The sequence below is a fragment of the Mobula hypostoma genome, chromosome 3, assembly GCF_963921235.1.
Source record: "Mobula hypostoma chromosome 3, sMobHyp1.1, whole genome shotgun sequence".
In the NCBI taxonomy this organism is placed as follows: domain Eukaryota; kingdom Metazoa; phylum Chordata; class Chondrichthyes; order Myliobatiformes; family Myliobatidae; genus Mobula; species Mobula hypostoma.
Genome location: NC_086099.1, coordinates 122,956,304 through 122,984,295, shown reverse-complemented (window position 1 = coordinate 122,984,295; position 27,992 = coordinate 122,956,304). Strand labels below are relative to the sequence as shown.

The following is a 27,992-nucleotide window of genomic DNA, read 5'->3' as shown; positions in this document are numbered from 1 at the left end:
AGAGGTGCATGACATTAAAAGAGCTGGGAACCTCTGCCCTATCCTGTGGCTGTGCCCTCTGGTCCTAGACTCACCCATGGTAGGAAATATCCTCTCTACGTCCATTCTATCTCAGCCTTTTAGTATTTGATCTGTTTCAACGAGATCCTCCCTCATTCTTCTAAACTCCAGTGAGTACAGGCTCACAGCCATTAAACATTCTTCGTACATTAACCCCTTCATTCCCAGAATCATTCTTGTGAACTTCCTCTGGACCTTCTGCAACACCTGCACATCTTTTCTCAGGCAAGGGGCCCAAAACCGCTCACCGTACTTCAAGTGTGTTCTGACCAATGCCTTATGAAGCCTCAGCATCACATCCTCGCTCTTATATTCTGGGTAATACCTGTATAATAATGCGGTAACGATCCACAGTGTTTTCTACCTGGGGTGCGCTGGCAGGTCAGAAGGCTTCCTGCTCAATTCCCACTTCGGGACCTTGTGCCCAAAAGCCTGGGCTCACACACCAGTGCATCACTAAGAGGGCACCGCCTTTCAGATAAACCACGGCTATCTTGCTGAGCAAGAGATCACATGACACTGTGTCAAAATAAGAACTAGTCCATGGTGCTCCAGTCAATAGTTATTCCTCAACAATTTCCAGCAGCACTGCATGGCAATTGCCATATTGCATAAAATATGCATGTATTTATGTGCAAATATATGCAATATGCAAAATACATGGGGAATCTGCCATGCACAAAATGGCTGTACTTCCCACAATGCAACAATTACTATACATTAAAAAAATGGAATTACCTGGCTGTAAAGCACTGTAATAGCTGAAACATGCATTATTAATACACATCTACCTTCAAGCTGCAAAGGTATAGCTTCAAAAACCCTAGTTTGCATACATTTGTGCGTTTGACTCTCCTCTCAGGCAGCTCTTGGGGAATAAAGGTAACTTGCCTTCCACTCAGGTATGAGGATTCTGAGGTGTCAGATAAGGCTAATGTGGAACCCACAAACTATGTACCAGGTGAGGCAGAATGTACTTGATGGGGCAGACGGGTGGGTAGTTTCACCATTTTCATCGATGTGTTGTGACCCAGGTGCTCATGACAAGGACACAGCCACAGTCGATGAGATCTTTGATGCTCCTTCTGGCTGGAATTAAACGCTTCTTTCTGAAGTTCGTCTGAATGCTAGGCTCTCAGTGAGGCCTTATCACTCGGGCAAATATTAGTTTTATTTGTCACAGGTACTTTGAAACATACAGTGAAGTGCGTTGTTTCTGTCAAAACAAATCTGTGAGGATTGTACTGGGGCAATCTGCTAGTGTCGCCAACATAGCATACCCACATCTCAGTGCCCTAACCCAGAGGCCTCTGGAAAGTGGGAAGAAACTGAGGAAACCCTAGCGACCACAGAGTGAACGTATAAACTGCTTACAGACAGAGTCAGAATCGAGTTCATCATTGCTAACGTATGCCACAAAATTTGGTGTTTTGCAGCAACAGTACAGTGCAATTTGTAAAATATACTACAAATTACAATTAGAAGTATATATAAATTAAATAAGCAGAACAAGATGGTGAGCTAGTATTCATGGGCTCGTTGTCCATTCAGAACTCTGATGGCAGACTGCCGGGAATATTGAGCGTGTGTCTTCGGACTCCTGTAGCTCCCTGCTGGTGGTAGCAAGGAGAAGGGGGTACGTCCTGGGCAATGGGGCCCCTCGTGAGCCCCACCATTTGAAGATGACCTCAGTGGTGGGGAGGCCAGTGCCCATGATGGAACAATTAGTAAATTTATAGTTGGCATCTGCACCGATTTATTTTCCCCACAGTTCTCCCAGTGTGTTTCCATAGTGTGTCTCATTGTTCTGATCATCTTGTCGTTTCCATGAGCTATAGTAACACACACAAAATGGTGGGGGAGCTCAGGAGGTCACTCAGGGAAATGAATAAACAGCCGACATTTTGGGCTGTCACCCTACATCAGGACTGGAAAGGAAGGGGGAAGAAGTCAGAATAAAAGGGCGGGGGAGGGGAAGGAGTACAGGCTGGCAGGTGATAGGTGAGACCAGGTGAGTGGGAGGGGAGGGGGGGTGAAGTAAGAAGCTGGGAGATGATAGGTGGAAAAGGAAAAGAGCTGGAGAAGGAGTGTGATAGGAGAGGAGAGCGGACCATGGCTGAAATGGAAGGAGGAGAGGCACCAGGGGAAGGTGATAGGCAGGTGCGGAGAAGAGAAGAGGTGAGACAACCTGAAGAAGGGTCTTGGCTTGAGACATTGACTGCTTATTCCCCTCCATAGATGCTGCCTGGCTTGCTGAGATTTTCCAGCATTTCGTGCATGGCTCTGGATTTCCAGCATCTGCCGAACCTCTGGTGTTTACCACGTACTGTTACAGCAGCACTTGCATTTTTTTTATTTTTGCTCCAAGATAGCGGAACCTTCAGGCTCACCTGTGTTCTCAGGTACTTGCTCTCCCAAAGTGTACATCATTCCTCCATTTCCACTTTGGCTGGAAGGCACAGATGCAAGCAGACCTATTAAAATTGTAAAAAAATGTTAACATTTAAATAAAGTACAAAGAAAATCCCAAGGCATCAATATCAAGTTCAATCTCATGTTCAATTACCATTCAACCATACATGAATACAACCAAATGAAGCAGCATTCCTTTGGGGCCAAGGCGCAAAGCACATTATCAACAGCACACAGCACACTGCACGTAGCACAAATAGCACAGGTGGTTACAATATCAGAAAAACATACAGTCACAAAGAAAAAAAACAAATTTGTACAAAATTCCCTAACCTACCATTTGAAACAGTTTCTCAAATTATTCAAGTATAAACTGTAAATTAGTTTCATTAAAGAGTAGCTTTATTTGTCACATGTATATTGAAACATACAGTGAAACGAAAGTTGTTTGGATCAAATCAAATCAGTGAGGCTGTGCTGGGGGCAGCCCGCAAGTGTCTACGTGGCATGCCCACAGCACATTAACCCTAATCCGTACATCTTTGGAATGTGGGAGGAACTTGGAGCACCCGAAGGAAACCCTGGGAGAACATACAAACTCCTTACAGACAGTGGCAGGAAATTGAACCCCGATCTCATAGTCAGTGCTGTAGAGAATGTATATTCTTTAGTTTTTACTGACAAATGTTTAATCTTAATTTTTCTTTCTGGATTATAAAGATTGCAGCTTTTGTGAGATTACGTTGATTGGGATACTGTAGAAGATGGCAGAGCATCTTTTTATTCAAGATTTCAGAATTTAATATAGTGGATTCCAACTAATTGGACTATTGGTTAATTGGGGCAGCTGATTATTTGAGACAAAACTTAAAGTACAAAAACTAATTGAGAAAATAATTGAGATTCCCTTTGTTTATTTGGGACATTATACCATTTAATTGGTGCAGGAGATTGTTGCTAACTAGCATCAGATGCATGCACTGGTGTGTACACTGTACCGAGAGCAAACAGGTTTTAAATAGCCTCCAGTTGCATGTGTTCGTGTTGAAAAAGCAGTGACTTTTGTCACTAGTATTTGTAGTAAGACAACTCAGGACTGTTTTGCTCATTGTGGTTTCAAGATTTCATCATTGGAAATGCCAAAAATGGATGGCAGTGAAAATGAAATGATTTCACTACTTAAACAAGCTAGGAACTGTAAGGAATTTGAATGTATCGACAATCATCTTGAATGTAACAATGAAAATGAAGATTTGGAGGATACAATCATTAACACCATTGTATGAAGGCAGTTCATTATCCATATTAGGTGTCTGTGCAGATTTTGTTCATTTACATAGAACATAGAATAGTACAGCAGATTACAGGCCCTTCAGCCCACAAAGTTGTGCTGACCCTCAAACCCTGCCTCCCATATAACCCCCCACTTTAAATTCCTCCATATATCTGTCTAGTAATCTCTTAAACTTCACTAATGTATCTGCCTCCACCACTGACTCAGGCAGTGCATTCCACGCACCAACTACTCTCTGAGTAAAAAACCTTCAGCTAATATCCCCTTTGAACATCCCACCTTAAAGCCACGTCCTCTTGTACTGAGCAGTGGTGCCCTGGGGAAGAGGCGCCGGCTATCCACTCTATCTATTCCTCTTAATATCTTGTACACCTCTATCATGTCTCCTCTCATCCTCCTTCTCTCCAAAGAGTAAAGCCCTAGCTCCCTTAATCTCTGATCATAATGCATACTCTTTAAACCAGGCAGCATCCTGGTAAATCTCCTCTGTACCCTTTCCAATGCTTCCATATCCTTCCTATAGTGAGGTGACCAGAACTGGACACAGTACTCCAAGTGTGGCCTAACCAGAGTTTTATAGAGCTGCAACATTACATCACAACTCTTAAACTCTATCCCTCGGCTTATGAAAGCTAACACCCCATAAGCTTTCTTAACTACCCTATCCACCTGTGAGGCAACTTGCAGGGATCTGTGGACATGTACCCCCAGATCCCTCTGCTCCTCCACACTTCCAAGTATCCTGCCATTTACTTTGTACTCTGCCTTGGAGTTTGTCCTTCCAAAATGTACCACCTCACACTTCTCCGGGTTGAACTCCATCTGCCACTTCTCAGCCCACTTCTGCATCCTATCAATGTCTCTCTGCAATCTTCGACAATCCTCTACACTATCTACAACACCACCAACCTTTGTGTCGTCTGCAAACTTGCCAGCCCACCCTTCTACCCCCACATCCCAGTAATTAATAAAAATCGTGAAAAGTAGAGGTCTCAGAACAGATCCTTGTGGGACACCACTAGTCACAATCCTCCAATTTGAATGTACTCCCTCCACCATCACCCTCTGCCTTCTGTAGGCAAGCCAATTCTGAATCCACCTGGCCAAACTTCCCTAGATCCCATGCCTTCTGACTTTCTGAATAAGCCTACCATGTGGAACCTTGTCAAATGCCTTACTAAAATCCATATAGATCACATCCACTGCACTACCCTCACCTATATGCCTAGTCACCTCCTCAAAGAACTCTATCAGGCTTGTTAGACACGATCTGCCCTTCACAAATCCATGCTGACTGTCCCTGATCAGACCATGATTCTCTAAATGCCCAGTTAGTCAAAAGAACACAGCAGTGTACACTGAATTAATTCCTATGTTCTAACTATTAGGAACTAAGGCACAGCTTTATAATATTGCAGTATAGGATAGTGTTCAAATATGTTCTGTATTTCATTTAAATATGTAATTTGTTACTCAGTTAAATGGTAGGTTATCTTTTCATACCTAATACTTATCAATAAAGGAATTCATCCACATAGCATTCTTTTGACCATAAATGAACAAAGTCAGTGCAGACACCTCATGACTGCCTTCATACAATGCTATTGACGATTGCATCCTCCAAATCTTCATTTTCATTGTAACATTCAAGATGATTGCTGATACCTTCAAATACTTCATAGTTCCTAACTTGTTGAAGTGATGAAATCGTTTCATTTTCACTCTTGGCAGTTTCTGGCATCTCCAAGCCTGAATGCTTGAAACCACAGTGAGCAAAACAGTTCTGAATTGTCTTACTTCTCACTTCTGGCTAACTATCAGTGACAAATTCACTGCTTTTTGAATGGAAGCACACGCAAGTGATGCAATTTAACGGCTTCACTCTAAGCATGGTGTAGTGTCTGACACTAATTAGAGTCTGTTCGACAAGTCTCCCGCCCCAATTAAGTGGCATAGTGTCCCAGATAAACAAAGGAAATCCCATCTATTTTCTCCATTAGTTTTAGTTCTTTAAGAAATGTCCCAAATAAGCAGCTGCCCAGTTAACTGGAATCTATTATATTTTGTCTAATGTGAATAAGTGCCAGAAAATAAATTCTGTTTACTGTTGGAGCTCACTGAAGTAAAAGGAAGACATTTATACATATAAACGATACTTTATCAATATCAGTATGTACTGCATCAAACAACAAGTGCCTGAATTGAAATGAACATGTTTGTTTTAGCTTTGGAACAGAGATAATAGACATCTCACCAAGTCCCCTGTAGCGTGAGAGTTGCTGGTAGATCTGCTTCATTCTCTCGATGTTAAGGCGACTGGCCTCTGCATGTATCACCATGGGCTTTGGGTAATGTACCCCAATGATGCACTTTGCAGCAATCTGTACAGTGTCAGGAGCGTTCCACGGATCATAGATGTATTTTGTGGGGAATTCTTTAAGAATTGGCAAGTAGCGCCTGCAAAAACAAAGTTATACAGTTCATTCAAACTTAATTATCATTGAACCATACATGAATACAGCCAAGCGAAGCGGTGTTCCTCTGGGGCCAAGGTGCAAAACACAATACCAACAATACACAACACACTGCACATAGCTCAAATAGCACATATGGTTAAGGTTTCAGATAAACAGTCACAAAGAAGAAAAAAATATATAGCCCAAGTTCCTGAGTAGTATGACTGTAGATTGATGGCAAGTTGTAGTGGTCCAGCTTGTTCTTTCACCAAGCAAACACCAGATGGCAGCACCGAACAAACACAGGCCAGCAGTGCTGAGCAAACACCAGAGGGCAGCACTGAGCAAACACAGGACAGCAGCGCTGAGCAAACACAGGACAGCAGTACTGACGGAACACCAGAGGGCAGCACTGAGCAAACACAGGACAGCAGTGCTGAGGGAACACCAGAGGGCAGCACTGAGCAAATGCAGGACAGCAGCGCTGAGTATACACCTGAGGGCAATACAAAGCGAACACCGGAGAGCAGCACCGAGCGAACACCGGAGAGCAGCACCGAGTGAACACCTGAGGGCAGCACCGAGCGAACACCGGAGGCAGCGCCGAGCGAACACCGGAGGCAGCACTGAGTGAACACCGGAGAGCAGCACCGAGCGAACACCGGAGAGCAGCACCGAGTGAACACCTGAGGGCAGCACCGAGCGAACACCGGAGGCAGCGCCGAGCGAACACCGGAGGCAGCGCCGAGCGAACACCGGAGGCAGCGCTGAGTGAACGCCGGAGGCAGCACTGAGTGAACACCGGAGAGCAGCACCGAGCGAACACCTGAGGGCAGCACCGAGCGAACACCGGAGGCAGCGCCGAGCGAACACCGGAGAGCAGCACCGAGCGAACACCGGAGAGCAGCACCGAGCGAACACCGGAGAGCAGCACCGAGTGAACACCTGAGGGCAGCACCGAGCGAACACCGGAGGCAGCACCGAGTGATCACCGGAGGGCAGCACCGAGCGAACACCTGAGAGCAGCACCAAGCGAACACCGGAGAGCAGCACCGAGTGAACACCTGAGGGCAGCACCGAGCGAACACTGGAGGCAGCACTGAGTGAACACCGGAGAGCAGCACTGAGTGAACACCGGAGAGCAGCACCGAGTGAACACCTGAGAGCAGCACCGAGTGAACACCTGAGGGCAGCACCGAGTGAACACCTGAGGGCAGCACTGAGTGAACACCGGAGAGCAGCACTGAGTGAACACCTGAGGGCAGCACCGAGCGAACACCGGAGAGCAGCACTGAGTGAACACCGGAGAGCAGCACCGAGTGAACACCTGAGAGCAGCACCGAGTGAACACCTGAGGGCAGCACCGAGCGAACACCGGAGGCAGCGCCGAGTGATCACCGGAGGGCAGCACCGAGCGAACACCTGAGGGCAGCACCGAGCGAACACCGGAGAGCAGCACCGAGTGAACACCTGAGGGCAGCACCGAGCGAACACTGGAGGCAGCACTGAGTGAACACCGGAGAGCAGCACTGAGTGAACACCGGAGAGCAGCACCGAGTGAACACCTGAGAGCAGCACCGAGTGAACACCTGAGGGCAGTGCCGAGCGAACACCGGAGAGCAGCGCCGAGCGAACACCTGAGGGCAGCACTGAGTGAACACCTGAGGGCAGCACTGAGTGAACACCGGAGAGCAGCACCGAGCGAACACCGGAGAGCAGCACCGAGCGAACACCGGAGAGCAGCACCGAGTGAACACCTGAGGGCAGCACCGAGTGATCACCGGAGAGCAGCACCGAGCGAACACCGGAGAGCAGCACCGAGCGAACACCGGAGAGCAGCACCGAGCGAACACCGGAGGGCAGCACCGAGCGAACACCGGAGAGCAGCACCGAGTGAACACCGGAGGCAGCGCCGAGTGATCACCGGAGGCAGCGCCGAGTGATCACCGGAGAGCAGCACCAAGCGAACACCGGAGAGCAGCACCGAGCGAACACCGGAGGCAGCGCCGAGTGATCACCGGAGGCAGCACCGAGCGAACACCGGAGAGCAGCACCGAGCGAACACCGGAGAGCAGCACCGAGCGAACACCGGAGGCAGTGCCGAGTGATCACCGGAGGCAGCACCGAGCGAACACTGGAGAGCAGCACCGAGCGAACACCGGAGGCAGCGCCGAGTGATCACCTGAGGGCAGCACCGAGTGATCACCGGAGGCAGCGCCGAGTGATCACCGGAGGGCAGCACCGAGTGAACACCGGAGGCAGCGCCGAGTGATCACCGGAGGGCAGCACTGAGCGAACACTTGAGGGCAGCACTGAGCGAACACAAATCAATTTGGTGCGGACTGAGCTATTGCCAGGTTTCCAGCGCTAGTGTAGCATGCTCATAATGTCATAATGTAGCATGCTCAGCATGTTTGCTGTTGTGTGCTGGGGCAGCAGGCTGAGGGTGGCAGACACCAACAGAATCAACAAACTCATTCGTAAGGCCAGTGATGTTGTGGGGATGGAACTGGACTCTCTCACGGTGGTGTCTGAGAAGAGGATGCTGTCTAAGTTGCATGCCATCTCCCATCCACTACATAATGTACTGGGTGGGCACAGGAGTACATTCAGCCAGAGACTCATTCCACCGAGATGCAACACAGAGCGTCATAGGAAGTCATTCCTGCCTGTGGCCATCAAACTTTACAACTCCTCCCTTGGAGGGTCAGACACCCTGAGCCAATAGGCAGGTCCTGGACTTATTTCCTGGCATAATTTACATATTACTATTGAACTATTTATGGTTTTATTACTATTTATTATTTATGGTGCAACTGTAATGAAAACCAATTTCCCCCGGGATCAATAAAGTATGACTATGACTATGACTAATAGATAGTGGTAGCTGATTCCCACTACCCCTATCCCAGCTATGACAACCTCAAAGAATCTATTTGTTGGCCCTCGTGGAAAACATGCATTTAAAATGTACCAATGAGTACAGTATCAAAGTAATCATCAGGCAGTGCATTGGCCAAGACAGAATACTCCCAGGATACACCAGGATTTCCCATGATGCAACCGGATAGTGGAATATCATTCACATTTAGCTGGTTTTTAATTGCTTTATTTTTACATTTTTTTAGGTTCATAGGGATGGTTTTGAAGACAGAGGGGGCTTAGGGGTCAGGTTGCGTTTAGGGACAGGGATGCTGGGGATTGGAGGTGAGGCCTGTGCCTAGGTCTTCATTCCACATTTGAAAAGCAGATCGGGGATGTAGGACATCCATGGTCAGATGTTAGACCGGCAGAGAGTGGACGGGACGCTGGTTCTCCCAGGTCAGCGAGATCCAGGAGTCAGACTTTCATGTGGGCAAGAGGAACGAGTTCCGATGACACCCTGGGTTCAGGAGTTGGTGAGACCAGAGGTTGAGGCCATCGGTCATTCGCATTTTGAGGCCTGTTGTTGGGTGATCACCGTATCCTGGGATCGAGGTCCCAGGATGAAATGGAAGCCCGGAGGTTGAGGCATATTGGCCAGAACTGAACCTGCAAATCTCCGTCAGTGTGCTGGGGAGATTGAAACCGGGTGTCTGCAGGCCCAAATACATGACTGCTGGGGGCCGGAGCCCTGTCCTGGGTTTAAAGCACCGTGTGTGCACGTGGGTGGGACACAGCAACGTGGCTCATTTTTGCTGTTGCTGTTTGCTGCTTGTTGTGCCGAGCATCGCCAGTATGTTATACTGGTGCTCGAATGTGTGGCAACACTTGCAGGCCACCCCTCGGACATCCTTGGCTGCTTGGTAGTTAACGCAAACAGCGCATTCACCGTACACGTGGTTGAAATGTGAATCTTTCAGCTTGCACAGGTGGACTCCTGCTCCTTTGACTTATTGCAGATGTCCAAGCATTCAGCATCTGAAAGCACAAAATACTCTGCAGATGCTGGGGTCAAAGCAACACTCACAACACGCTGGAGGAACTCAGCAGGTCGGGCAGCATCCGTGGAAACGATCAGTCGACGTTTCGGGCCGGAACCCTTCGTCAGGACTGAAGAGGGAGGGGACAGAGGTCCTATAAAGAAGGTGGGGGGAGGGTGGGAAGGAGAAGGCTGGTAGGTTCCAGGTGAAAAACCAGTAAGGGGAAAGATAAAGGGGTGGGGGGGGGAGAAGCAGGGAGGGGATAGGCAGGAAAGGTGAAGAAGGAATAGGGGAAAACACAATGGGTAGTAGAAGGAGGCAGAACCATGAGGGAGGTGATAGGCAGCTGGGGGAGGGGGCAGAGTGACATAGGGATAGGGGAAGGGAGGGGAAGGGAATTACCGAAAGCTGGAGAATTCTATGTTCATACCAAGGGGCTGGAGACTACCTAGATGGTATATGAGGAGCTGCTCCTCATCATGGCAGTAGAGGAGGCCATGTATGGACATATCTGAATGGGAGTGGGAAGCAGAGTTGAAGTGGGTGGCTACTGGGAGATCCTGTCTGTTGTGGCGGACGGAGTGGAGGTGCTCGACGAAGTGGTCCTCCAATCTGCGTCGGGTTTCACCGATGTAGAGGAGGCCGCACCGGGAGCACCGGATGCAATAGGTGACCCCAACAGACTCAAGTGAAGTGTTGCCTCACTTGGAAGGACTGTTTGGGGCCCTGAATGGTGGCAAGAGGGGAGGTGTAGGGACAGGTGTAGCACTTGCGCTTACAGGGATAAGTGCCAGGTGGGAGATCCGTGGGGAGGGACCGACCCCTCTCTGCTTTCTGCAGGGATTGGTCTAGGTAGTCTCCAGCCCCTTGGTATGAACATAGAATTCTCCAACTTCCGGTAATTCCCTCCCCCTCCCTTCCCCTATCCCTATGTCACTCTGCCCCCTCCCCCAGCTGCCTATCACCTCCTTCTTGGTTCCGCCTCCTTCTACTACCCATTGTGTTTTCTCCTATTCCTTCTTCACCTTTCCTGCCCATCACCTCCCTGCCTCCCCTTCCCCTCCGCCACCCCTTTATCTTTCCCCTTACTGGTTCTTCACCTGGAACCTACCAGCCTTCTCCTTCCCACCCTCCCCCGATCTTCTTTATGGGGCCTCTGCCCCTTCCCTCTACAGTCCTGACGAAGGGTTCCGGCCCGAAACGTCGACCGATCTTTTCCATGGATAGATAGATATATATATACTTTATTGATCCTGAGGGAAATTGGGTTTCATTACAGCTGCACCAACCAAGAATAGAGCATAAATATAGCAATACAAAAACCACAAACAATCAAACAACAATATGCAAACTATAAGTCCAGGACCAGCCTATTGGCTCAGGGTGTCTGACCCTCCACAGGAAGAGCTGCAAAGTTCGATGGCCACAGACAGGAACAACTTCCAACGATGCCCAGTGTTGCATCTCGGTGGAATACGGCCAGAGTCCAACAGCAAAAAGTTCAATATCCAGGATACAAACACGTTCCTCGATCATAATATGACCCAGATTGCACCATCCGTTGTTAATCAGAACAGCAAGCCCCCAACTCCTTTACGCATACCGCTCTCAGTGAATTTCTGGTCAGCCCGAACGGTCTGGAAGCCCTCCATGGAAAATTTTTGGTTGGGTATGTCCTCGTGCAGCCACGTTTCAGTAAAACACATAACACTGCACTCCCGAAATGTTCTCTGACTCCTGACTAGCGCCGTCAACTCGTCCATTTTATTACCCACCAAACTCCTCTTCTCCATAAGTCTCTATTGTCTCGCCCCGGTCCTCTTTCCTCGACTTTGTGATCCCCCTCTGCATCCTCTGTGTGTTTTCCTCCAGATTTCAGCAGGGGTGTCCGCCGCTCTGTTCGCTAAACGGGCTGGCATAAGCTCAATCAGCTGGTCCCTGGAATACACAATTCTACCATTCTGCTGCCCCGCTGATGAGATGTGTCCGAATGTAACTATTTCCAGCGCTAAAAACCCAAATAAAACTCTCTCCACCAGCATGTTAGAGAGGGTGCAGCTTCAACGTGTTACCGTGAAAAAAAAATACAACAAATAATGTAAGTTAAAAAAGTAAGAAGAAAAAAGTAAGAGAACTAGTCGGAATGGCTGTAACAGGCTGCATGCACGACCGGCGCATGCCCACTAAATTTGCTGCCTGACCTGCAGAGTTCCTCCAGCGTGTTGTGAGCACCTGGAAATGCACCGCACGACGGCAGAGCGTTCAGCACCTGGAAACGTGCCGCACGACGGCAGAGCGTTCAGCACCTGGAAACGCGCCGCACGACGACAGAGTGTTCAGCACCTGGAAACGCGCCGCACGACGGCAGAGGGTTCAGCACCTGGAAACGCGCCGCACGACGACAGAGTGTTCAGCACCTGGAAACGGCCGCACGACGACAGAGCGTTCAGCACCTGGAAACACGCCGCAAGACGGCAGAGCGTTCAGCACCTGGAAACGTGCCGCACGACGGCAGAGCGTTCAGCACCTGGAAACGGCCGCACGACGACAGAGTGTTCAGCACCTGGAAACGGCCGCACGACGGCAGAGCGTTCAGCACCTGGAAACGCGCCTCACGACGGCAGAGCGTTCAGCACCTGGAAACGCGCCTCACGACGACAGAGCGTTCAGCACCTGGAAACGTGCCGCACGACGGCAGAGCGTTCAGCACCTGGAAACGGCCGCACGACGACAGAGCGTTCAGCACCTGGAAACGCGCCGCACGACGACAGAGCGTTCAGCACCTGGAAACGCGCCGCACGACGACAGAGCGTTCAGCACCTGGAAACGCGCCGCACGACGACAGAGCGTTCAGCACCTGGAAACGCGCCGCACGACGACAGAGCGTTCAGCACCTGGAAACGCGCCGCACGACGACAGAGCGTTCAGCACCTGGAAACGCGCCGCCCGACGGCAGAGCGTTCAGCACCTGGAAACGCGCCGCCCGACGGCAGAGCGTTCAGCACCTGGAAACGCGCCGCACGACGGCAGAGCGTTCAGCACCTGGAAACGGCCGCACGACGACAGAGCGTTCAGCACCTGGAAACGGCCGCACGACGACAGAGCGTTCAGCACCTGGAAACGGCCGCACGACGACAGAGTGTTCAGCACCTGGAAACGGCCGCACGACGACAGAGTGTTCAGCACCTGGAAACGCGCCGCACGACGACAGAGTGTTCAGCACCTGGAAACGGCCGCACGACGACAGAGCGTTCAGCACCTGGAAACGCGCCGCACGACGACAGAGCGTTCAGCAGGTTATGACTGAAGTGACACTGTTCCAAGTGAAAAGAATTTGATTGAGCGCCACTCTCAACGGTTTTACACTATAAATGTATCTTTCAGTGATGATAATCTCAGCAAGCTGTAAGGTTGTTCAGATTTTCTTTTTTTTTTGAAACCGTACATGCAAATAAGACTATGTCCATAAGATGTAGGAGCTGAATTAGGCATTCGTCTTCGCCATTCCATCATGATGATTCATTATCCCTCTCGTGCCTTCTCCCCGTAACCTTTGCCACCCTGACGAATTCAGAACCTATCAAACTCCGCTTTAAATGGACTCCACTGTGGTAATGAATTTCACAGATTCACCGCCCCCGAAAGAAATTCCTGCTCATCTCCACTCTAAAGTGACTTCACTCTACTCTGAGGCTTTGCTCTCTGGTCCTGGTCTCACTGGCTGTCGGAAACACCCACCCACATCCACTCTATCCAGGCCTTTCAATATTCAGAAAGCTTCAATAAGATTCCTGCTCATTATTCTGACCTCTGTGAGTACAAGTCCAGAGCCATCATACGTTAACTATTTAATTCCCATGATCATTCTCATGAACCTTCTTTGAACTCTCTCCAATACCAACACATTCTCTCTCAGATAAGGGGCCCAGAACTGCTCACAATACTCCGTGTGGTCTGCCCACTGCCGTATAAAGCTTCAGACAGTCACCTTTGTTCCATACTTGCCTCTTACAGCAAAGTGAAGAATTCCTCTGACTACTGTCTTCACCTTCATGATTAGATCTGCTTGTTTCCTTTTCTTCTCCAATAGGAACAAGCTAATGAATGCCATTACTGTGGATTCAGGGTCAGATGTTTGGACGCCACGGGAAGGGACTGTTAATGCAGAACCTCTCTTACCCTAGGACATCTCCAAGCTCTTCAAACCTGACGTAGTGTTTTTATAGATACTTATTTTATTGCTGCAAGATACAAAGGACAATTTGCTCCCAAGTCGGACAGTTTTGTAATCATTTGTTTTAGTGATATTGCTTGAGGTCACACTGATGGGGCAGAACAGGCAGGTTACTTGTAACACCTTGCACTTTGCGTTATCAACGGCATAAGCTGATCCCTAAACGTATCAATAGGTGAAACCAGCACTATTTTCACTTGATATCTGCTCTGTATGTTTTCGGAAACCATGGGATAATAGGCGACCTTGGTCCACAGTTAGTTATTTAAAATGTCATAGGGTCATAGAAAATTACAATACAGAAACAGGCCCTTTGGCCCATCTAGTCCATGCTAAATCATTAATCTGCCCAGTCATTTGACCCCCACCCCCCTCCCCACCTGGACCATATCCCTCCATACCCCTCCCACCCATGTACCCATCCAAATTTCTCCCAGATGTTGAAATTGAACCCACATCCACCACGTGCTGGCAGCTCGTTCCACCCTCTCACCATCCTGTGAGCGAAGATGTTCCCATTAAACAAGTCACCTTTCACCCTTAAGCATTAGGGTAATTGAGGCCATGGGAGTAGTTAGGAAAGAAAAGTCAATTTGGTGATATCTTAATGATTCTCCACTCTGAGTACAGCACTATGTACTGAAAGTTCTTGCAGCAGTAAAATTCCAGATTCCCCGGAATATCCTGGTGCAATTCTACACTGTTATCACAGGGAGCATCCTCACATCAGCCATTACTGTCTGGTTCCAGAGATGAGGGGTTAGACTACGAGGAGAGATTGAGTTGCCTGGGACTGTACTCACTGGAATTCAGAAGGATGAGAGGAGATCTTATAGAAACATACAAAATTATGAAAGGGATAGATAAGATAGAGGCAGGGAAGTTGTTTCCACTGGTAGGTGAGACTGGAACTAGGGGATGTAACCTCAAGATTCTGGGGGGGGGGGTTAAATTTAGGACGGAGATGAGGAGAAACTGCTTTTCCCAGAGTGGTGAATCTGTGGAATTCTCTGCCCAATTAAACAGTGCAAGCTACCTCAGTAAATATATTTAAGACAAGGTTGGATAGATTTTTGCATAGTAGGGGAATTAAGGAGAAAATGCAGGTGGGTGGAGATGAGTCCATGGCCAGATCAGCCATGATCTTACTGAACGGCGGGGCAGGCTCAATGGGCCGGATGGCCGACTCCTGCTCCTATTTATTTTCTCCTTGTGCAGCACCCTCTCACAATACAGTGAACTACCAGGTTAGCAGGAAAGGCCATTGGCTGCCATCTACCATCCCTGCAGGAGAGAGAAACAGCAGGAACTACCCACCAAGTAGATTGCTTTTTCCAAAAGCGCCCTTCCTGGAAAGCCCTGTAGGGCTATTAAAACAAAAACTTCACACTGTCGTAAACGTTTCTTCCCCCAGGCCGTTAATCTGATCAACCATTCTAGTTACCCCCAGCCCCCTCTATCTATTACTTCAGTCGCTGCACTGTATACTGCTATTTATATTGTAAATACATGCTGGGATTTATATGTATTTATGCACATTTTATTCCATATCCAAACTTTAACCTCTAACTTTTTAATATCATTATTTATTCTTTATAATTGTTGAATGTTGTTTTTGTTGCGTGTTGTGCCCTGACCAATACACCATGCAAATTCCTGATACATCTATACAGCCAATAAAGTTGATTCTTAAGAAAAATCATAACACAACTAAAGAACAATTTGGTAAACTCTGAGGAGGAACTGTGGCACAAATACTGGGTTATTGTTCTGGCCTCTAGAGGCACAGTTCATTTTGTATTAATATTACTTCCTGTATACAAGGTGTTTTGTAATATCATTTCCTGCATTTGGATTTCATTTTGAAACACGGTAGAAATACATTCATCTCCATCCTCTCTTTATTTGCCCTTCAAACACCAATACCTTTTCACAAGTAAGATCTCATTAAAAAGACCCTGAAGAGAGCTTCTGTCTCGGGTGATTTTTTGGGAAGGTGTTTAACTCACTACATAGCTTTGTACATCCACACTGCAAGGGCAGTAGTGTCATATTTCACATTAAATTGTCCTGGGTTGATCCCAATAACATTTTATATGGAAGTTATGAAGGCGCCAAAATTTAAATAAGAAATATTAAGCACATCTAGTTCCTAGTAACCATTGCTAGCTTAGTGAACCAGTCATAACTACAGCACCCACAGAAAAAGATGAAATTAAAATATAGTTTATTGCTATATTTCAAGAGCAAAGAAACAATCCTGAGCGAGGTTAGAGGCGGTATCTGATGTACGACAACTCTGGCAGGGTTTCCAGGCCATTACTTCCTACAAACCAAAACCCAACATCATGAATAGCAGCAATGCTTCACTATCAGACAAGCTCAACGCCTTTCCCACCTATTCTGAAAGAGAGAATACAGCTACACCTGCTGTGATCCCTGCTGCGCCCGGTAACCCTGTGATCTCTGTCTCAGAGGCTAATGCCAGGCTGTCTTGCAAGAGGGTGAACCCTCGCAAGGCGGAAGGTCCCGATGGAGTACCTGGTAAGGCTCTGAAAACTTGTGCCAACCAACTGGCGGGAGTATTCAAGGACATTTTAAATCTCTTACTGGTATGGTTGGAAGTTCCCACCAGCTTCAAAAAGGCAACAATTATACCAGCTCCCAAGAAGAGCAGTGTGAGCTGTGCTAACGACTGTCACCCAGTAGCACTCGCATCTACTGTGATGAAATGCTTTGAGAGGTTGGTCATGACCAGACTGAACTCCTGCCTCAGCAAGGACCTGGACTCAGTGCGATTTGCCTATCGCCACAATAGGTCAACAGCAGACGCAATCTCAATGGTTCTTCACGTGGCCTTGGATCACCTGGCCAAGGCGAACACCTATGTCAGGATGCTGTTCATCGACTAAAGCTCAGCATGTAACACCATCATTCCTACAGTCCTGATCGATAAGCTACAGAACCTGGGGCCTCTGTACCTTCATCAGCAATTGGATCCTCGACTTCCTGACCAGAAGACCACAATCTGTGCGGATCGGTGATAACATCTCCTCCTCGCTGACGATCAATACTGGCACACCTCAGGAGTGTGTGCTTAGCCCAATGCTCTACTCTCTCTATACCCATGACTGTGTGGCTCAGATGCCATCTATTAATTTGCTGATGATGCACCATTGTTGCTAGAATCTTAGATGGAGACGAGAGGGTGTACAGGAGGAAGATATACCAGCTAGTTGAGCGCTGTCGCGTAAACAACCTTGCATTTAACTTCAGTAAGACAAAAGAGCTGATTGTGGGTTTCAGAAAGGGTACGACGAGGGAACACACACCAATCCTCATTGGGGGATCAGAAGTGGAGAGAGTGAGCAGTTTCAAGTTCCTGCCATACAATTCCTAAATGGACATTAGAATTAGATTGAGATTGAGAGGAGATTTGATAGAGGTATACAAAATTATGACGGGTATAGATAGGTAAATACAAGCAGGCATTTTCCACTGTTGGGTGGTTATATAACCAGAAGTTAGCTCTGAGGATCTAACCTGGTCCCAACATATAGCTGCAGGTATAAAGGCGGCAAGACAGTGGCTATATTTCATTCCTGCTGAAGGTTTTTGGCCCGACTGTACTTTTTTTTTTCCATAGATGCTGCCTGGCCTGTCAAGTTCCTCCAGCATTTTGTGTGTGTTACTCTAGATTGCCAGCATCGGCAGATTTTTTCTTGTTTGTGGCTATATTTCATTAGAAGTTTGAGGAGATTTGGTTTGTCACCTAAGACACTCAAAAACTTCTACAGATGTACTGCATAGAGCATTCTGACAGGCTGCACCATCTTCTAGTATGGAGGAGGGGGCTACTGCACAGGACCGAAAGAAGGTACAGAAAGATGTAAAATTAGTCAACTCCATCTTGGGTACTAGCCTCCACAGTATCCAAGACATCTTCAAGGAACGGTGCCTCAGGAAGGCAGCATTGAGAAGCCCCATCACCCAGGACATGCCCTCTTCTCATTGCTACCATCAGGAAGGAGGTACAGAAGCCCAAAGGCACACACTCAATGATTCAGGAACAGCTTCTTCCCCTCTGCCATCAGATTTCTGAATGGTTCCTAAATGGAGATTGAACCCATTTACTACCTCCCTTTTTAAATTATTTCTGTTTGTTGCACTGTTCTTTAATTTAACTACATTATATATATAAATATCTATCTATCTATATACTACTAAAACTCTCATGCTCTGTCTGTCTGTTTGTGACCTCCAATTAGTGCAAACGGTGCATTACAGCGGCACTTTTTTTTGGTTAAATTGAATTAAAATGCGCTAACTTACAGAATGCAGGTAAAGTTCAGGGTTATATATTTGTATAAAATTGCTTATTTGCCAAAAATCGACAGGCTGGCTTTCACCCGAGACCTGATTGGCCATCATGGAAATCAGGACGCGACAGCCTGACGCATACGCACGGCCAGCCTCAGCAGCGACACCTACCGGAGCAAAAGGGCAGGGCAGATCTATTTCGAGGGGTCACATTCTGCTAATCACCATCAGCATGTGCAGGATTGGGACAGATCTAACTGCCACCCATCAATAAGAGATAATTAAATCTTATTGTAATGACATACTTTGAGATACCCATAAAACCCTTTGCTGCAGTCAAAGCACAGCGGTGACTATATCACATTCATTTAGGACAGCGTCAACCACATCATCAAGAATAATCAGCATCCTTTGGTGTTACTGCTTCGTATCTTCTACCCAGCATTAGGGTAAAAAAAAAATGGTCAGCCTAATTATGCCGCATGGAAAGGGAAGGGGGTCATTATGGTCAAGAGATGATGTCAAACGTTGTCGGGAAGCGGCAAGGAGAGGGAGAGAACAAGAATTGGATGAGGCCAGGGCCGCACGACTCCAGGATCAAAGAGTCAGGACAGAAAAAGATGAGAGAAGAAGAGACAGAGGAGGAGAGACATGCTCGTCTCCAGGATCAGAGACAAACAATAAACAGCAGAAGAGGTGAAGAGACGGGGGATGAAAGGGCTGCATGTCTCCAGAATGACAACGACAGGCACAAGGGTGGCAGATCAACCAGAAATGATGCCATCAAAAGTGTCCTTTGTTAAATGAGGAGCAGCTATATTTGCTTTGCTACGCATCGTTCTTCTTCAATAAACTGAGGTTTTCTACTTCAGTTTCCAAAGCAAAGCGATACCAATAGCATTCAGGAAAATTTAATGTTCATTCTGGTCACATCAGACCGCACTACCCTTCTCTCAAAGGGTACCCCAATGGGTTACCCCGTTGTCTGGTATATATACAAAATTACATTTATTTATTGTTTCTATATTATCATGTATTGCATTGTACTGCTGCCACAAAGTTAACAAATTTCACGACATATGCCAGTGATATTAAACCTGATTCTGGTTCTTTTTAGCTGCTAGGTTTGCAACTCTGTTCCCAATTCTCTTTGTTGGATTAGTGCTTAACAAAACGATTGTGAAGCAACAGGTTTTCTACTACCTTTCTTCCCACCTTGGATTAAAAACTTCAAACTCCCACAATGCTTATCAATCAACATGCTTGTGACAAGCTGCAATTCTGAAAATCGTGTTAACAATAGACTGGAAATAGAACTCATTTCTACTACTTTACACTCAGTGACTTTCTGACCAAAGCACATACACCCACAGAATACTGACGCGTATTTAGCAGTCCTCAGTCCCTTAATGGAAGCACCTACTGTGCACAATTATATGCTACAGGCTGTAGCTGTCCGCAAAATTTTAATAGCGATATTAAAAAGAAAATATTAATATTTATTTATTTTTAAAACTTTATTTAGAGACAGAGCGTGGAATCAGAATCAGGTTTAATATCACTGGCATACCTTGTGAAATTTGTTGTTTTGCGTCAGCAGTACGTTGCAATACAAAATAATTAAAACTATAAATTACAATATAGATATAGATTGAGAAGGGATTTGATGGGTATACAAAATTATGAGGGATATAGATAGGGTAAATGCAAGCAGGCTTTTTCCACTGAGCAACACACATCAAAGTTGCTGGTGAACGCAGCAGGCCAGGCAGCATCTCTAGGAAGAGGTACAGTCGACGTTTCGGGCTGAGACCCTTCATCAGGACCAGCAACTTTGATGTGTGTTGCTTGAATTTTCAGCATCTGCACCTCTTCCTAGAGATGCTGTCTGGCCTGCTGCATTCACCAGCAACTCTGATATGTGTTGCTTGAATTTCCAGCATCTGCAGAATTCCTCGTGTTTGCGTTTTTCCACTGAGGTTGGGGTGGGTCTACAACCAGAGGTCATGGGATAAGGGTGAAAGGTGAAAAGTTTGAGGGGAACATGAGGGTAAACGTCTTCACTCAGAGGGTGGTGACAGTGTGCAATGAGCTACCAGCACAGGTGGTGCATGAGAGCTTGATTTTAACATTCAAGAGAAGTTTGGATCGATACATGGATAGTAGGGATATGGAGAACTATGGTCTTGGGCACAGGTCGATGAGAGTAGGCAGTTTAAATGGTTTTGGTATGGACTAGATGGGCCAAAGGGCCTGTTTCTGTGCTGTACTTCTCTTTGACTGACTCTAGTAAATATATATAAAAGAAAATTAAATTAAATAAATCGTGCAAAAAGAGAGGGAAGAAAATACCAGATTTATTCAGAAATCTGATGGCAGAGGGGAAGAAGCTGTGACTGAAACATTGAGTGTGTGTCTTCAGGCTCGTGTACCTCTTGCCTTGCTGGTAGCAATGAGAGGAGGGCATGTCCTGGGTGATGGGGGTCCTCAATGATGGATGCCACCTTTTCAAGCCATCACCTTTTGAAGGTGCTTCTAGCCCAATGAGCCAAGCCACCCGGCAACCCACATAGTTTAACCCTCGCCTAATCACAGGACAATTTCCCATGACCAATTAACTTCTAATCAGTATGTCTTTTGGGCTGTGGGAGCAAACTGGAGCACCCAGAGGAAACCGGAACACCCAGAAGAAATCTACTCATACCATGGGGACATTGTTCCCTCCAAGTTGTGTGCACGCACACATCTTTTGTTACTAACGCACAGAGGAATTTAAACCGCACACAAAAGGTTTTCACCCTCTACCTCGTTGACATGTTAAGTATATTTCACAATCGTACACAATCACGTTTCCTTTTCCGGTTTCTGATATGGATGCCGTTGACAACGTGGAGTTTGTGATGATTTGTCTGCAGATTTTAGAACTGGCTTATTTATGCTGTTTTTATTGAAGAAATTATTGGTTCACTATGTTGAATTCCAAAGAAGCAAAGGGTGTGAATCACAAAAGAACTGCTACTTCATTTGAAGCAGAATGGCTTAATGAAACAGGAGAAACTGCTACACCGAAAGCTCATGAGGTCAGGAACATACGGCTTGGAGAAATATTTATGTACAGTACAGAAACTGGTATTATCTGTATGTATTGTCGCAATGCAAGAGTTGCTGGAGAATCTGCAAGTGGGAAGAAGCGAAATGATATTTGGAAACTTGACTTTTTAAAGCGTCATTTAGTAAGCACATCACACATGGACAATGTGCAAAAGGTCTGGTGAGAAAATCCTTCATTATCCCAGTTACAGGCCTACTAGGTACATTTCTCTGAGAGTGCAGATGAACAAGAGTGAAGACGATCAAACCCAGAAGAGATCATTGTTCTTATTGACAGTGTTTTGCCAGCTGTTAAAATGAATACCTCCATAGATAAAATTCAGTGCGCATGTGTTGTCGTCACTGGGCAAACTGCAATCTAACCACTTCCACTGGCAGCTCACTTCACACTCGAACCACCCACCAAGTGAAGCTCCCTCTCAAGTTCCCCTTACACATTTCACCCTTAACCTATGACCTCTCGTTCTAGTCTCATCCAACATTAGTGGAGAAAAGCCAGCTTGTATATACCCTGTACATAATTTTGTTTACCTCTATCAAATCTCCCCCCCATGTCCTATGATCTAGGGAACAAAGTCCTTTCCCTATAATCTCTCCCCGTAACTCAAGTCCTCAAGTCCCGGCAACATCCTTGTAAATTTTGTCCACACTCTTTCAATCTTATTGATATCATTCCTGGCAGTAGGCGACACGGTGCCCCAAATTCACCAATGTCTTGTACTACGTACCATCAGAAAGTGCAAAGCACAGCGGACCACCACGCACAGACACGTGGACACCAGCGAATGGTTAATGACCCCCATCGCAGACCATGGCATAGTTTTGCAAGGTGCTGGTGGGAGACAGCACCTTGCAAAGCCAGGAGCTGAAGGGAGACAGCTGTGTGGATGAAGATGGCTGCGGGCTCCATTTGCAAGTAATATTAATTCTCATTTCCTTGGGTGGCTGGATCCATCAGGCTAAAAGTTAGCAAAAAGATCTCAGTGGCCAACTTCTGCACCTCATAACGTGGCCATTGAGTGTACGGTTATTGTTTTCTGCTGCTGATGGTTGTGTCAGATGTTTCACTGTGACAATGTGTACAGGAGGGTCCAGAGACATTCTGCAAACATCTTTCAGCTTCGGATTTGTTTATCATGTACATCAGAACACACGCTCAATGGCCACTTTAATAATGTACCTGCTGTACCTAATAAAGTGTCCATGTGCTCATGGTCTTCTGCTGCTGTGGCCCATCCACTTCAAGGTTCCACGTGCTGTGCATTCAGAGATGTCCGTCTGCACACCACTGTTGCAACGTGTGGTTGTCTTAAGTTACTGTCGCCTCCCTGTCAGCTTAAGCCAGTCTGGCTGCTCTCCTCCGACCTCTCTCATTAACAAAGCAGTTTCACCCACAGAACCGCCACTCTCTGGATGTGTGTTTAGTTTTTTGCACCATTCTTTGTAAGCTCTAGAGACTGTTGTGTGTGAAAAATCCCAGAAGATCAGCAGTTGCTGAGATACTCAGACAAGCCCACCTGGCACCAACGAGCATTTCACGGTCACAGTCACTTAGATCACACTTTTCCCCATTCTGATATTTACTCTGAACCTCTTGACCATGCTTGAATGCTTATATGCATTGAGTTGCTGCCACCTGATTGGCGGATTAGATATTTGCATTAATGAGCAGTTGTACAGGTGTACCTAATAAAGTGGCCACTGAGTGTACATTAAATCCTGGGCACAGAGAGATGGAGGAGAAACAGGGAATTGTCCCCAGGATCAGGGATAAAGGAAATGTAGTGAAAGTAGGGTCATGGAGCCAAGGTTCACAATGAGCCATGTAAGGAAGTGCAGCTGCACATTTGTTTCATGTGTTCTTCCTCTGTTGGTTTAGTATTAGTAAACTCATTGCGTCTGGTTGTTCTGCTCTTGCAGATCTCTCAAATAGCTTTGTGCAAATATAAAGCAGCAATATGCAATGGCTCACAATGTTTGAAAAGGATTCACACATCATTACGCGGTTGGGAAATCCAGGAACAAACAAGGGAAAATCAGCAGATGCTGGAAATCCAAGCAACACACTCAAAATGCTGGAGGAACTCAGCACAATCTCTGGAAAAAGAGTACAGTCGACATTTTGGGGCAAGACCCTTCATCAGAACTGGAGAAAAAAAGATGAGAAGTCAGAGTAAGAAGGTCGAGGGGAGGGGAGGAAGAAACACAAGGTAGTAGGGATAGGTGAAACTGGGAGAGGGGGAGGGTGATGAAAATCACTGGGAAGTCGATTGGTGAAAGGGATAATGACTGGAGAAGGGGGAATCTGATAGCAGAGGACAGAAAGCCATGGAAGAAAGGGAAAGGGGAGGTGCCTGATAAGGAGGTGCTGGGCAGGTAAGGAGATAAGGTGACAGAGGGAAATGGGAATGGGGAATGGTGAAGGGGTGGGGTACCAGTACTGGAAGTTGGAGAAATCAATGTTCATGCTACCAGGTTGGAGGCTACCCAAATGGAACACAAGGTGTTGCTCCTCCAAACTGAGTGTGGTCTCATCAGTGCAGTCCCTTCGCACTTCAGAGTTTTGAATCTTCTCCCCATTTAGAAGATAATTTGTGTTTTTATTCCTTCTACCAAAATGCATGACCAGACACTTCCCAACACCATGTTCCATCTGCCACTTCTTTGTCCATTTGCATAATCTGTCAAAGACCTTCTGCAGCTTTCCTGCTTCCTCAACACCACCTGCCCCTCCAGCTATCTTTGTCTTGTCTGAAAACTTGGCCACAAAGCTATTAATTCCTTCTTCCAAATCATTGACCTATAACATAAAAAGCCAAACTCTACAGTAGACCAATCAGAAAAGGCCCCATTTATTTCCACTATTTTCCTCCTGCCAGCCAGCCAGCCAATGCTGTATCCATGCTCCTGTATCTCCTGATAAATCCCCAGGGCCAGATGGTCTGCATCCCAGAGTGCTTAAGGAAGTAGCCCAAGAGATAGTGGATGCATTAGTGATAATTTTTCAAAACTCTTTAGATTCTGGACTAGTTCCTGAGGATTGGAAGGTGGCTAATGTAACCCCACTTTTTAAAAAAGAAGGGAGACAGAAACCAGGGAATTATAGACCGGTTAGCCTAACATCAGTGGTGGGGAAACTGCTGGAGTCAGTTATCAAAGATGTGATAACAGCACATTTGGAAAGCGGTGAAATCATTGGACAAAGTCAGCATGGATTTGTGAAAGGAAAATCATGTCTGACAAATCTCATAGAATTTTTTGAGGATGTAACTAGTAGAGTGGATAGGGGAGAACCAGTGGATGTGGTATATTTGGATTTTCAAAAGGCTTTTGACAAGGTCCCACACAGGAGATTAGTGTGCAAACTTAAAGCACACGGTATTGGGGGTAAGGTATTGATGTGGATAGAGAATTGGTTGGCAGACAGGAAGCAAAGAGTGGGAATAAACAGGACCTTTTCAGAATGGCAGGCAGTGACTAGTGGGGTACCGCAAGGCTCAGTGCTGGGACCCCAGTTGTTTACAATATATATTAATGACTTGGATGAGGGAATTAAATGCAGCATTTCCAAGTTTGCGGATGACACGAAGCTGGGCGGCAGTGTTAGCTGTGAGGAGGATGCTAAGAGGATGCAGGGTGACTTGGATAGGTTGGGCGAGTGGGCAAATTCATGGCAGATGCAATTTAATGTGGATAAATGTGAAGTTATCCACTTTGGTGGCAAAAACAGGAAAACAGATTATTATCTGAATGGTGGCCGATTAGGAAAAGGGGAGGTGCAACGAGACCTGGGTGTCATTATACACCAGTCATTGAATGTGGGCATGCAGGTACAGCAGGTGGTGAAAAAGACGAATGGTATGCTGGCATTTATAGCAAGAGGATTCGAGTACAGGAGCAGGGAGGTACTACTGCAGTTGTACAAGGCCTTGGTGAGACCACACCTGGAGTATTGTGTGCAGTTTTGGTCCCCTAATCTGAGGAAAGACATTCTTGCCATAGAGGGAGTACAAAGAAGGTTCAACAGATTGATTCCTGGGATGGCAGGACTTTCATATGATGAAAGACTGGATGAACTGGGCTTATACTCTTTGGAATTTAGAAGATTGAGGGGGGATCTGATTGAAACGTATAAAATCCTAAAGGGATTGGACAGGCTAGATGCAGGAAGATTGTTCCCGATGTTGGGGAAGTCCAGAACGAGGGGTCACAGTTTGAGGATAAAGGGGAAGCCTTTCAGGACCGAGATTAGGAAAAACTTCTTCACACAGAGAGTGGTGAATCTGTGGAATTCTCTGCCACAGGAAACAGTTGAGGCCAGTTCATTGGCTATATTTAAGAGGGAGTTAGATATGGCCCTTGTGGCTAAAGAGATCAGGGGGTATGGAGGGAAGACTGGTACAGGGTTCTGAGTTGGATGATCAGCCATGATTATACTGAATGGCGGTGCAGGCTCGAAGGGCCGAATGGCCTACTCCTGCACCTATTTTCTATGTTTCTATGTTTCTATCTCTTATCTGGTTACCATCAGACAGGAGGTCCAGTAGGATATCAGGAGAACTGTTGGGAAACAGCCTCTTCCCCCAGGCTGCAAGACCACTGAACTCGCTGCCACCACCCAGATGCCATCCCGAGCAGTATGAAGGAAGCCCTGAAGACCACCAGAGATGGAGGACCTTCATTGCTGCCCTGAAGACCAGTGGTGTATTGGGCAGAAAGTAAGTCACAGTAGAATTAATCAGCAAAGACAGATGAACAGCCACTAAGAAACAGGCGTATTTCACCTTCAGGATTCAGATTCCACACCCATCGTCAATGCATATCTCTCAATAACCTTGGCTGCCAACATATTATTCCCACATTTATTTGTAAACAGTCTCCCATTTTTGATAAGAAACCACTCCGCACTCAAATTGTAAAGCCTTTTCTTTACGTTTTGCACTTATTTCAAGATCATAAGACAATAAGCCTATGAGACATTGGAGCAGAATTAGGGCATTCAGCCCTTAGATGAGGGGCTCTAACTTGCTCATAATACTCCAAGTATGACCTGACCGATGTCTTATAGAGCCTTAGCATTACACCTGTGCTTTTATATTCTAATCCCCTTGAAATGAATGCTAACATTGCATTTGTCTTCCTTACCACCAACTCAACCTTTAGGGAATCCTGCATGAAGCAGATTAGGAAGGATATATCCTCAGGGCCTGACAAGGTGTTCGCTCCGTCCCTGTGTGAGGCTAGTGCAGAAATCATAGGACCATGCAGAGATATTTAAAACATCCTAGCCACAAGTTGGGTGCCGGAGGATTGGAGAATAGCTCATGTTGTCCCACCGTTTAAGAAAGGCTTTAAGAATAAACCAGGAAATTATAGGATGGTGAGCCTGACATCGGTAGTGGGAAAGTTCCTGGATGGTATTCCAAGGGACTGGATATACAAGTACTCGGATAAACAGGGACTGTAGAGGAATAGTTGTGTGTTGTAGATTGTGCTGAATAAATCTTAAAGAATTTCGAGGAAGTTACCAGGAAAGTTCATGGAAGGCAAGGCTGTGGATGCTGTCTATGTGGGCGTGTAAGGCCTTTGACAAGGACCTGCCTGGAGGTTGGTCAAGAACGTTCAGTCGCTTGGCATTCAAAATAGCAAATTGGATTAGACATTGGCTTTGTGGAAGAAGCCGGAGAGTGGCTGTACGCTGATGGCTGCTTCTCTGACCTGGAGGCCTGCAACCAGTGGAGGGCCACGGGGATCGGTGCTGGGTCCATTGTTGTTTGTCATCTACATCAATGATCTGGATGCTAATGTGGTTAACTGGTTCAGCAGATTTGCGGATGACACCAAGATTGGGAGTGTAGTAGACAGTGACGAAGTCTATAATGGATTGCACAGGGATCTGGACTAGTTGGAAAAATGGCAGGTGGAATTTATTGCGGACAAGTGTGAGGTATTGCACTTTGGTAGGACCATCCAGGGTAGGTCTTACTTGGTGAGTGGTAGCGCACTGAGGTGTGTGGTACAACAGGCAGATCTGGGAATACAGATCCATAATTCTTTGAAAGTGACATCAGAGGTAGATAGGATCGCAAAGAGAGCTTTTGGCACATTGGCCTTCATAAATCAATGTTTTGAGAACAGGAGATGGGATGTTATGTTGAAATTGTATAAGATGTTGGCGAGGCATAATTTCGAGTACTATTTCC

At 46.6% G+C, this 27,992-nt stretch overlaps 1 protein-coding gene across 1 annotated transcript in view; it reads right to left on the bottom strand.

The window, feature by feature from the left end:
* LOC134344236 (cryptochrome-1-like) overlaps positions 1-27,992 on the bottom strand; it is a 92,146-nt gene that overhangs the window by 7,434 nt on the left and 56,720 nt on the right. The window contains exons 9-10 of the mRNA XM_063043698.1: positions 6,021-6,223; positions 2,451-2,534 (exon numbers count right to left, since the gene is read on the bottom strand). Of these exons, the coding sequence (XP_062899768.1) occupies positions 2,451-2,534; positions 6,021-6,223 (287 nt within the window). The remainder of the gene's footprint in view (positions 1-2,450; positions 2,535-6,020; positions 6,224-27,992) is intronic.